This window comes from Erigeron canadensis, chromosome 2, assembly GCF_010389155.1.
Source record: "Erigeron canadensis isolate Cc75 chromosome 2, C_canadensis_v1, whole genome shotgun sequence".
NCBI classification, from domain to species: Eukaryota; Viridiplantae; Streptophyta; class Magnoliopsida; order Asterales; family Asteraceae; genus Erigeron; species Erigeron canadensis.
Genome location: NC_057762.1, coordinates 28,621,884 through 28,635,043, shown reverse-complemented (window position 1 = coordinate 28,635,043; position 13,160 = coordinate 28,621,884). Strand labels below are relative to the sequence as shown.

The window sequence follows — 13,160 nt, the reverse complement described above, 5'->3', positions numbered from 1 at the left end:
GTGATATCTCGCCTATCCTACTCCAACTAACTTACTTTTGGGATCGAATATTTGAATAATCACTCAATGTCAAGTCGTGATGCTAAAACACTAACCAACTCATCATTGATTGTTGGATTAATTAATACCTATACATTTTCAATATTTACTCACCATTTCCTAGTTACATGGATTGCCTCGTTATCACCCTTTCCCATAAAAAAAACTTTTTGTAAAGAAAGAAATTGAAATGCATATAACATATTATTGTACCCTTACATTATACAAATATATGATCCAGGAAAACTCATTCATTCGATCAAACAAATACAAAACTACTGAAACACACGGCCTAAAATCCTAATTAATTTGGTAAACCCAAATCTCAAAACCATCATCAAACAACACATAATCTAATCAGCATACTAAACAACCGAAAAAAGATGACCATATATGAAACACAACTAATTAAAACCGTAAAAATCAACTTAAGAAAACCGTACCTTTCTCTTATTTTTACATCATCCATCGATGAATCAAAATCCCGATTAACATCCCGGCCCGTTAATCAGAATCCTCCCAATCTCAAAACTCAAAAAAGCATCAAGACACGCATACTGCACCTGTGCAGGAGACAGCCATTCCTCATCCCATCTACTCATCGTAATCCACTTGGGCTTATATATCTCCGTCTCAAGAACCCTTTTCGCTAAATCCTTCAACCCTGCTTTATAAAGCTCAACTGCATCATACTTGTCTGCAGCCAACTCCCTCAAATCCGCAACTTTCCAAACACACAAATTATAATCAGTATATAACTTTGAAATATCCTCGTAAATCCCTACACCCGTAAACGTGTAGTCCATGTTACGAAAAAAGTTTACGAGGGATTGTGGGATGTAAGCCGAGTGGATTATTTGGAAAATAAGACATCGTGGTCCGACACATAGTTGGAGCGTGGCGACCGGGTTTTGGACGCCTTTGGTTGTGTTTGGACGCCACTCTACATCAAGACCCACAATGAGATGGTGGAGATCATTACGATGGATGTATTCGATTTCGGAGATCCATTCTTCGACCAAGTGTGGTATATCGGTTACTAAAGTGAGTATGGTGTCATCGAAGAATTCAACATCGTAACGGTCGTATGTGTCGTAGATGCTGCTCATCATCGCCGGAGAGGGTGCACGGTAGTAAATAAAATGTGGGGATTTAGTAGAATATTTGTACAACTTGGGAAGAAAGTTTTTTAAAAAGAAAAGGGCTTAACATATCTACATATACTTATAGAACTTTGACTTTTTATATACGTGATGATATCAAAAACGCCCAAATGAGGTCCAAATAGATTAGGGTCATATGGGTCATCTTATTCGTGTATTGATGGATGAGATGGATACCCACATAATGCGACGCCGGCGATGGCAACGGATGGTGATGGTGGCGGTGGCGGTGGTGGTAAGGATGTAGTGATTATGAATCACTTTGAAGTACAATTGTGTTTGACAATGTGGGGATGCAATATCCTAATATATTATGGGGATAACTTAGATGATGTTAACATCATCTTGGTTAGATGATGTTGCTCTCACAAACCATAAAAATCATGGGGGCTTTTTGACATGTGTAAAAAATTGATTTAAATGAGTTTGTGAGAGCAACATCATCTAACAAAGATGATGTTAACATCATAAATCATTTTCCCATATATTATTAGGGGGCACAGGCCTACTCTCATAATAAAAGCCCAAATTTATAATGCCTTTAACCAAAAGCCCACAAGTCATTAATGTTGAAATATGATCACGTAAAATGAACGTATGTCTGAAAAGTATTTAAGCCTACGGGGTCACACCTCAACGTGAATGTAACTATAAATTGATTAATATATTAAATGTAATTTATTAATTAATTTGATCACGAAAAACTAACGGAGGTTCGTTAAAAGAGTTAAAAGTTAACGGTACTTAACTAACGGACTTAATGGAGAAGAGTTGGAATTATGAAACAATTAGGAAACCCCTCTAGAATGTTCTAGGGGGGGACGGTCGAACTAAGGGTCCCAAAACCCTAAGACTTGGCCATTAAGTTTCCTAAGCCTATAAATATAAACCTATGTTTAGTTGTTTTATATACAATTAAAATCCAAAGGGTTTTTTCTCTCTTCTCTCTCCCTCTCTCGGCCGAAAATCAACCCACAAAGGGTTTTGATTTTCGGTTCTCTTAGCTAGGAAAAAGGGTTTTTGGGTTAGCTAGGTATTCGGGTATAAACAAAGGGTTGTTCGTGATCAAGTACTAGCATACACACGTTCCAACGTTGAGTGTGCAATCGTAGAGAGGTTAATTTAAACCTTGTTCTTATCTTCAATCTCTCCATTATAAGGTACAAATTCTATACTTTGGTTAATTAATTAAACTGCATAGATCTTGTCTTCCATTGCGTGCTTTGTGATTTGTTGTGATAATTAGTTATATAACCCAACAATTAATTCATAAATCATAGTCCCAATTCTTGTTTTCAAAAACACACTCACTAATGCACGAGCAAGTAGTCATTAGTCAAGTAGATGGTTGTTTATGGTGTCTCTTTTCCATAAAGTCATATCCAAAGTAATTTTATATTTTTTCCCCCTTTTACTCAAATCTTTGGATCGGTCAAAAACCATTATGAGTGTATCACCTATCATCCGGAACTCAATCAAGAATAACAATGCAAATCGTACTTATCCAGAAGGGTCTTGCATGGTTTGTAAATGCATATATATATATTGTGTATCCTCGAAGTTCCTTCAACAAAGTGTCGAGCAAAATGAATTAGTAAATCATGAGAAGCAAAAATTAATACATGTTTATTATAGAAAAAGAGCCGGACATATCATACAATATACGAGTAAATTCGTGGTAGCAAATGGGCAGATAATTAGAGAAATCAGATTAACAATTTAACAACGATAATTTTCACATCATCAGGTTGAAACAGGTCAGGCTGGATTAACATAACAGTTGATGTACAGAGTACATGTTTAGTTTAACATGTAGTACTAATTAAATTTTGCATATATTTCATTATTGATCCATTAAGTCAAACAAAGCTAAATGACTAAATCCACAAACACTACATACCAAATAATCAAATCAAAGTACTTATACAATTTTAAGACCTTAATATACCAAAAAAATACCTTTTAATTAGATCGATTATTATATATATAGTCCGAAACCAAGCACGAACATCGATCAACCCAACCCTAAAACGAGTAATCCCCTTTAATCAAAATCCTCCCAATCTCAAAACTCAGAAAAGCGTCAAGACACGCATACTGCACCTGATCCGGAGACAGACATTCCTCGTCCCAATTACTCATCGTAATCGTCTTCGGTTTATAAATCTCCTTGTCAAGAGCCCATTCCGTTAAATCCTCCAACCCTGCATGATTAAGCTCATGCACATCATACACTTCTGCAGCCAACTCCCTCAAATCCGCAACTTTCCAAACACACAGATTATAATCATTGCTTAACTTGAAAACAACGTCCCAGATCCCTACCCCCGTAAACCTATAATTCGGGTTACGAAGAAAGTTTACGAGGGATTCTGGGATGTGAGACGAGTGGAGTATTTGAAAAACAAGACACCGTCGTCCAACGCATAGTTGGAGGGTCGCGACGGGGTTTTTGACGTCTTCGGTTGGGTTTGGACGCCACTCGACGTCCAGACCGACAACGAGACGGTGGAGATGACGGCGGTGGATGTGTTCGATCTTGGAGATCCATTCGTCGACCAAGTTGGGTGATTTGGTTACTAGAGTGAGTATGGTGTCGTTGTAGAACTTGACGTTGTATTCGTCGTGTGTGTAGTATGCGTGATCGTACATGCCGATCGACATCGTCGAATTCAGAGGGTGGGTATAAAGAAAACGAGGATATGATTTTTGTCGAACTTAATTGGGAAGAAATTTGCTTCAGATTAAAGACTTATTTATAGAATTTTTTATTTCCATATATACAATTTTAATCTATGCCTACAAAGTCGGTGTAAATATTACTCATTGACAGACGCTATTCGATGACTTTTCTTTCTTTTTTTTTTTTATAATTATCGCGGGTAAAAGTTAATATGATTATAATATCTTAATCTTATTTTATCTTAATCTTCTTTTATTATATTAAAGCATAGTTGTTCTAATAACTTATTGACCAATTACATCACTTGATTTTCTTAGAGTTGACTTTTATTTTCAATTTTGACTTTAATTTACATTTTTCTGTTTTTCATCACAAATTTACACTTTTTACCCAATAAATTATATATAATTAATAAATAATAATAGTTAATATATATCCAAATGAAAATTGTAATCAAACTAATTGTAATATTAAAACTAATCTTATTTCATATATATGTAGTATTGATTGTCTACATAAACACAAGAAGGTGTAAACTCTCAAATATCTTATCTAATTGTAATCAAACTAATTGTAATTGGACTATAATTAAGATAATCATTGTTGTTATTAGTAATTGAGTCAAACTATATATAAGATACTGATTTGTCTTATATAAACCGAACCTTACAAATAAAATTACAACATACGAAATCATAAACCCACAAACCAACTGCTGCTTTTATTCTTCTTAAAAACCATGGTAAACGAAAATAAAATTCTTTTTTGCAAGACATCGATGAAAACTTGGTCAATTGTGTAATCAAGGTTAAGTTATTACTTCTCTAGAAGAATTTGTATAAAAGAAAACCATGTTACATCATCCAATCTTGATATGATTTAGTATTCAATATTTATATAAGTATATTTTTTCATTTTAACGTATACCTATTGATTTTCTAATATACTAATTATTATATTCATAATGTTATAAAACCTGTGTATTTGACACTATATCTATAACCTATAACCACTTATAAAACAAATTAAGTATTCTACTTTTGGAATCTCTTAATTTCTTGAAACATTTATAGCTAGCATGTTTAATTTACTAAATAAATTACCTTCATTAATTCCTTAAATCACATGAATTATTTTACATAAATTATTTATGTTATGCGTCGCCGTTGTCACTACAAGTGCCCACCTCCACCACCGACACGCCACCGCCACATTGCACGGGACTTCGTATAATTCCTTATAAAGCAAAGTGTATTAAGAAATTAAGCATTTTTTCATTATCCCTAACCCCTAATTACTTTTTTCAAACAATTTTCACTTTTTTTTTCTAATACTAACTATGTGTATATCCATCCCTAAAACATATCTTATTTCAAAATGTACTAAGAAATTAAGCATTTTTTTTTCTAATACTAACTATGTGTCTATCCATCCCTAAAACATACCTCCTCCTTATGCCTCCGCCTTCTCTCGCTAGCTCTGGTACCAACGCCACCAAACTGCCGTCGTTAACATTATCGTTACCGCATCGCTCGGTCATACATCTAGTAAGTTAAAATAAACTTTATAACTTTACTAAATGAAAAAAATAATAATAATAATAAAACATGACACGTCCATTACATAACTGAAATATTAAAAACCCTTTGAAATTAAGATACATAATTTTTTCATGAATATAGAGTATAATGTAGGGAAAACAGTATTTTTAAATCTAATTAATGTACCTGACATATGTTAATATAAAGAATTAGCTAACGGATCAAACTTAACCGTTAAAATATGGTTATTCGTTGAGTCATTTATTTTTATTCATTATTTTAACAAAATTGAAAAGAAAATAAAAAACTTTGTAAGTATAACACTAGAAAAAAATTATAAGGAAATTAATATATAAAAATATATACTGCACCTAAATGCAAATAAAGAAAAAAAAATTGATTCACAAAATTTAGCAATTCATAATTGACTAGGTTTTTGACCCGCGCGATGCGCAATATTTTTAAAATTGATATATTACTTTAGTCGTGTTACAAAATTAGTGAATGAAAAGTTATAAATAACATAGAATTTGATGATTAATATGTATGAAAATGGTTAAAAATGAAATATTTATCCGTGCATTGCGTCAGTTATCATAAACTATTGTTGAAACAAATGGTGATGAATTTAAAAAAATAAATATAGCTATTGATGATTAGTAAACTGTGTTTTGTTATTTTTGAATCACTTCATTTATAATATTATTTATACATTTCGAATTGATATTCTACATATTGTCAAGCATAAATTCTATGTACGTATTATAAATCTTGATTGTTTTCTTCTGTAATTTGCTTTATGTCATGACATTAAACCATATTCTAACTGTATACGGAGCTCGAATTACGCATGCTTGAATGAAACATAGGACTCTCAAACCACCCCTAACAATCAATTCATACGAATGTAAAAAATGAAAAAGTCTAAAACCTTAGTAATGAACCACCAATCCATTGGCTAAAAAAATATGGAATTTTTAATTGTCGTAAATCAAAGAAAAAGATTAACAATACTTTTTGCATAGACTAAACAAATCTCTATATATAATAAAACAAGATTGTTTTTTATAGTACTTTTAGAAAGTTTTTTATGTGGCAAATCCATATTTTATTTTAAAATTCTTTTTATTTAATTATGATGTCATATATTAAATAAAAAATAAAAATAGCCCTTTACATATTTAATAAAAATATCAATCATTTTTTAAAGAATAAATTTTTTCTCTTATATAATTTTACAAATAAAATGTATTTTTCTATTTAGTTGATTTATCAACTATCTTTATATTAAATAAAAGATGATTGTTGTGACATCATCATTCCATAAATATTGCTTATTTGTCACATCCAAATTATTTCTTAATATTAAATTTGTTGTTTTTTTAATTTACTTATGATGTCATAAACACTCTTATTCTTAAAATTTATTACATTTTTGTTTTTGTTATTTTATAAAAAAAATTTAGAGATATATATTTTTTAATTGTTTTAGAAAAAAAACTCTAATAAATTATATATTGTCTTATAAGTTTCATCATCTAAATAATTTTATCATAACATATTTTTAATTATTTTACATATTATGCGAGTTAATAAACTAACTATAACTTATAAGATATACTATTTTGAGGAGACGAATGCTCTTAGACTATCGCAACTTCGGTGACGAAAATGCAATTTTATAAAACTTTGATTGATATGCCCGGGTTAATTAGCTAGTATAATTATTATGTTAGTTGAATTATTGGATTTATATCAAGTTATAAAGTTTCAAGAACACACATTACATAAATTTTTTAATATATTTTATAATTTTAAAATTTTAATTAACATGTCCGGGTTAAACCCGGGTTGATTAACTAGTAATAATAAGTAACTACATTGATTTATTATAAGAAATTACGTACCTTTGAGATGAACCACTATGAAAAATGAAAATAAAAGGGATGTATATTCTAAAAATTTGAATGTTCCTAAAGCCGTCGTTATCTTAGTTTGATGTAGGAAATTCGAGATAGGATAGTTTTGGGGTGTGATACATGATACCGGCTTAATTTATATTTTTTTTCAATTGAAGATTTGATTTGATTTTTTTACATATATATTGTTTTTTTCATATTAATAGGGTTGGTGACCCATTGGTAAGGTCTTTGACCCTGGGAGGATCCATTTGGGTTTTAGTCTCATTTCCCATATTTTGTGGGAGTAGATTAATAGAGGGTTTTTCGAGAGTCCTGATTTTCAGACATACGTGTAATTTAGGAGTAGGAGTAGAATAAAATGTTGTTTAAAAATACATATATATATATATATAGAGAGAGAGAGAGAGAGAGAGGCCATCCAATAACAACAAAAAAAAAATAAGAACATATAAGAACCAATAGGAAACTTCCAAATCATCAAATTTTACAAAGGGTAATTAAGACAATTACAAAATACAATTAATTTAACTTTTTTTAAAACAATTAGCTAGAATAGTTAACCAGCAAATTTTAATTACATTTTTTATTACATGGTTATGGTTATACATTCCGTTTTTGCATTATAATATTAAATTATTGAGTTTCCATTTCATCTAAATTTATATCACACTGTTAATTGATTTTCATTTAAAATTACTCAACATCGTTATCTTTTGTTAATTTATTGCTGCAATTGTTTTATGCATCATTGTGGATGCATAATACTTTAATATACTAGAACTATTATTTGAAAATAAATAGGATGCATGATGCCTTTAATATAATGGGATGCACAATATCTTAATATATTGGATGAACAACCAATTCAAGTATAGTATTTTCTAGAAATTAGGATGCACAATACGTTAATAATAGGATGCACAATATATACTTTCATTCGTTGTAATATGAACAAATCAAACATATGTAAACTGGTTTATTCTTTTATGGATGTATATGCGTTTTTTACAACATTGGAGATATACCGCTATTCATATATGAGAAAATTTTTATTTATATTTTTTTGGTATGTAATATTGTATAAAAAATATGGACATGTCACAGAATAAATCCTAGGTGGCAATTTTTAAAGATTTGTTTTGAGTTCATGTGGATGCCCTTAAAATAGCAAGATAACTACTGTTTTTTAATATGTATAGATAAGTCTTGAGTTAAATCCACAGGATTCCTATTTTTTTGAACATTCAGTCGGTATACGATATCAGAGAAATTTCATCGTATAATGGTGAAGCCTTGCACGTACCCTAGACAACGAGATGTTTACCATAAGCCGTTATAAGTATTCAAAGGAAAAAACCACAAGGTTTTGTGATTGAACTCAAGACTTTGAGTAAAACTGAGAATGACTCTGACCAGCTGGGCTGACCTTCATTGACCAGGATTTCTATTAGTTTCAATAAGACACAGCCGATAAACGGAGATAATCATAATCAATTGTCTTCACTGATCATGACAATATCAGTAAATTAATTCCCTTGGAGATAAAGAACTCAAATATAGTCTTCCAACATGAATATAAAAGTAAATTAATAGTAACATTACACTACACTACAACATTGATGAGAATTCTTTTCAGTGAAAGAAAATAGACAAAAATTAACAAGGAAAGAGAGAAAACAAAATGACAATATTCATGCATATGCAGTAAATCAAAACTCATCAAACGAAATTAAGATTCCTCGTAGAGGAACATTATTCAGATTGCTCGTGATTTTACGATGTCGAGGCTCATCTCGCTAGGATCCGTGGCTTGCAACTCAACTTGGATTCCATCAAGTTCTCTCTTGAATCTGTCTTTCGAGCTTGCATACACCATCTTCATTCTCACCCTTGATGTATCTGGTGACCTGATTAATTTCAAAAAGTCATATAAAATTTATCATCTCTAATCAACAGATTTTGCTACATTAAAAGGCTAAATGTTTGGAAAAGTATTCAATTTTACTTTTCCTAATATTTGTATCAATAATAGGCTAAATCAATATCATCTTCATCATCACCTATATGTCAACATTATGATCAATATATGTTTCTAAGTTACTTACATGACCTAAGTTACTTACATGACGGTTGCGAGATAATTTAATTTCAAAATGATAAAAACTAAAGTAACTCCCAATGCCGTCTTTCACGGGTTTGGGGTCCCAATACCGTATTCGACGGTGTATGGGACAGGTTGATATGTAGACAGCCTTACCCTTACCAAGGGTAGAGAGACTGCTTACAGGTTCTACCAAAGGTAGAGAGACTGCTTCCAGGTTCTACCAAAGGTAGAAAAGGACCTTCAGCCTTGCTGGGTATGAGGATCGAACCCATGACCTCTGTTTTGAGAGGCAAGGGCTCCACTGATCCAACCCAGTTAGTTATGATAAAAACTAATAAAACTATTAAATGTTAATATGCAATGGACGAAATATATAGCATTACCAGGCAATGAAGAATATTTTGCTTTTCTGGCAGTTTTCATCAGTCGTGAAGTCAAAGTCAAAGACAGCGTAGCGGCATTCATCAGCAGGAAGAGAACTTGTGAAATCCTCATAGGTCTGTTCATGACCACCAATCTTATCAACAATCACCTGTTGATCTTCGATTTTGTAGGTAATGTATCGATAGTTCCTTTTCGATTTTAACTCCAGAAACTTCAGCTTGCATTCGTCACTCACAGCCATTCCAGAAGCCGCGTTCGCCTAATTTTAACCAAACAAAACACATCATATCGTTAATAATTAAAAAGAAATACGAGTATAGTCCTATATATATGGATATATATATATATATATATATATTGAATGTCATTTTATTTGATTCTTCATACCATATTATGTCATTGAATTATTATGGTTAACAATTTAAGATAAACCATATTACTTATACTTATCATTTGGAAACTGAATTCGTTCAACCGAAAGAAGATTAAAAAATATATCGTGTCATTAATCTTGATGAATTGAAACCAAAATTGGGAATTAAATCTTGAGAGGGCTGATGCTGGAACAAACACATCATTGCATGATCATAAACAAAAGGCTTCACAAACACCAAAAATGCAATAGATAAAGATCAATCGTCGCTTAAAGGTATCATGACGAAGCCATGAACAAACAAATTACGTTATCTAATTATCAACGTAAAAAATCGGAAAGTATTGCAAAAGCAAGAAATGATAAAACTATATTGAGATCAAGGATAGGATGCATCATACATACCATGATTAATGGATTGCTTCAAGAACAGAATTGGAGAAAAGAGAATCTGGGAGGGAGAGGGGGATCCTGAAAATTTGGGAAAACAAATGAAACTAAGAATGTATTCTGTTTCAGGGGAGAGAGAAGAGGTTATAAGGGGGGAGAAATGGTCTTTCAGCCTCTTATGCATCACCATCCAATTTTATTAGAAAAAAATTTACATCTAATCTTTACTTATCAATAATGTAAGCACACCAAATCAAGAGCCTTCAAAATTAAATGGGTCTATTATGACTTATGAGTATTCAAAATTAAAAATTTATACGTGGAATCGGTGATACACAAATTGGGGGATAGATGAAGACGTGACACATCGGATCCAAGCTGGATGGACGAAGTGAATAACAGCTACTGGAGTCATGTGCAATAAGAGGATCCGGCTAAAATTGAAAGACAAGTTCTACAGAGTGGCTATTAGACCGACTATGTTATACGGGTCAGAATGTTAGCCCATTACGATAGCCCAAGCGTCCCGGTGGTAGCTGAGATGAGGATGATAAGGTGGACTTGCGGGAAGACCTTATCAAACAGGATCCCCACGGGAGTTTTTCGAGCCGAAGCTGAGTAGGGACCATCATTAACAAGCTAATGGAAGGACGTCTGAGATAGTTTGGTCATGTTAGGAGAAGAGACCAAAAAGCACCACTAAGAAGAGTGGAATATATTCACAATGACGGCATACGAAGAAGAGCAAGGCTTAAGATCAGCTGGGAAGAGCGACTAGCGTAGGACCTAAGAGAGTTTGGCTTGTCGGAGGACATGACGTCGTATAGGACGTCCTGGAGAATTAGGATTAGAGTAGAGGATTAGGTTAGGGTAGGTTTTTGTGTGACTAAGATTAACATCTTTTCCCATATTGCCTTGCCCAAGGATGTTATTAATAGTTTGGCCAGGAGAAGTGGACCTAAATAAGGTGACTCGATGCTACAGAGGGCTTTGACCCGACATGAGAAGAGGTATTTAGAGGATTAGGATTGGTATTGCGGATTTGAGAGTTATGTGATAGTATTATTATTAGTCTAGTCAGGCGGCCTAAGTTACCCTGTTTCATATGTTGTTTAGCATCCGTTATATTTTCTGGGCCCATCGGGCCCTAGAAATTGTTAGTTAATTCTTATTTATATATATGTATGCATGGTTGTTTTCATATCTCATGTTGGGTTTCTTGCAGGATGCTATGAGTATTATTTTTTTATGCACTTTCATGTTGTTTAATATGTTCAATAGGGTTGCTATTGTATAGGTATTGTAGAACTTGTGCTAATGTATATTAATTAGGTCGCATACTCGCATGTTTGCTACTCTTCCCTACTCATAATGTGGTCGGTTGATACTCAACAGACAGCTTTATCTTCTTATGCTATTTTCGGCAGACAGATATGGTAATTAAACTCATAACACTTTCCGACTTTTACCAGGTTGTGGTCGGATGTCCTTATAGAAGAGTTTCTCTACCTTTAGGTAGAGGTAAAACTATATATAGCTCATCTCTGTTATCCCCCGTTCAAGGATTGAGTCTTATTGTTGTTGCTGTATAGGTTGCGTCCATATAATTTATCGCGTTTAGTTCAAACTTTAAAGTGACAGCAGTTTTGAAGTATTTGATGGTTCTATACATAAAAATTAGAGTATATCGCGCGTAATACGCAAATGAACATATATATAACTAATAAAATACTAACATTTTATGATATCGTATATTGATAAATTGTAGGTAAAATGTGTTGAAAAACAATAATTTTAAATTTATTTACATATGATCAAATGAGTTTAAGTATATGTAGAGAAAGAATGAGTTTATATATATATATATATATATATAAAGTCATAATTTAATAACTAAAAAAAATCAAAAAAATAATTTTTTTTAAAATATAAAGTTTATGAATTAACTATAAATATAAAATGTGGAGATTACTTTCCATAACTAATTTAAATATTAAATTAAAGTTAAGTTTTAAAAAGTATATGACATTATCATTATAATCTAATGATTCTAATTAAAAGTCGGGCTTCATCCAAAAATTCAAATTTCTCCATTTTAAAATTTAAGGTTTCCCTTTTATATATATTTAAAAATACGCTATATACGTGCCAAGAGGTAGTAAAGACCAAAGATGGGTTCTTACCCTTCCAAAGTTTGATGAAAGTATATGTACATTTTGTACAAGAAATGTTTTACATGTATTTATTAGAATAAATATGAGTTTGGCCTTCTTAAAATAACTAGTATATGTTTCAATCATTTTAAGGGGATGGTAATATAATGCTGTCAGGTATTTAAGCTTAAGTGTAAAACATTCACGTTTATTCATTAAATAAAAAATGTTAAAATATAAGTATGCGAGGACTTTCACACCTAAGTTTAGGTGTCAGACAACCTTATATTCACTTTTCTCGATATATAAACATAATATCAAACTACAACAGTTATAAGTTTGCGACTCGCATTGACTTGGTCCAAGTTCATACCGCGACTCATAAGAGTCGGGAAAGAAAAAAAAGTT

The 13,160-nt window shown here is 31.8% G+C and overlaps 3 protein-coding genes across 3 annotated transcripts; all 3 read right to left on the bottom strand.

The window, feature by feature from the left end:
- Positions 1–527: 527 nt before the first annotated feature.
- LOC122588031 (Werner Syndrome-like exonuclease) lies at positions 528–1,151 on the bottom strand. Its single transcript, XM_043760178.1, has one exon. The coding sequence runs from the start codon at positions 1,149–1,151 to the stop codon at positions 528–530; it is 624 nt and encodes a 207-aa protein (XP_043616113.1).
- Positions 1,152–3,227: 2,076 nt separating this feature from the next.
- On the bottom strand, positions 3,228–3,866 carry LOC122588030 (Werner Syndrome-like exonuclease). The gene has a single exon (XM_043760177.1). It carries the CDS (start codon positions 3,864–3,866, stop codon positions 3,228–3,230), a length of 639 nt encoding a protein of 212 aa, XP_043616112.1.
- Positions 3,867–8,931: 5,065 nt separating this feature from the next.
- LOC122589547 (actin-depolymerizing factor 7-like) lies at positions 8,932–10,712 on the bottom strand. Its single transcript, XM_043761842.1, has 3 exons — positions 10,615–10,712; positions 9,836–10,095; positions 8,932–9,255 (listed from the first exon to the last, which is right to left on the bottom strand). The coding sequence occupies exons 1-3, from the start codon at positions 10,615–10,617 to the stop codon at positions 9,105–9,107; spliced, it is 414 nt and encodes a 137-aa protein (XP_043617777.1). The 5' UTR covers positions 10,618–10,712; the 3' UTR covers positions 8,932–9,104.
- Between the last annotated feature and the right edge of the window lie 2,448 nt (positions 10,713–13,160).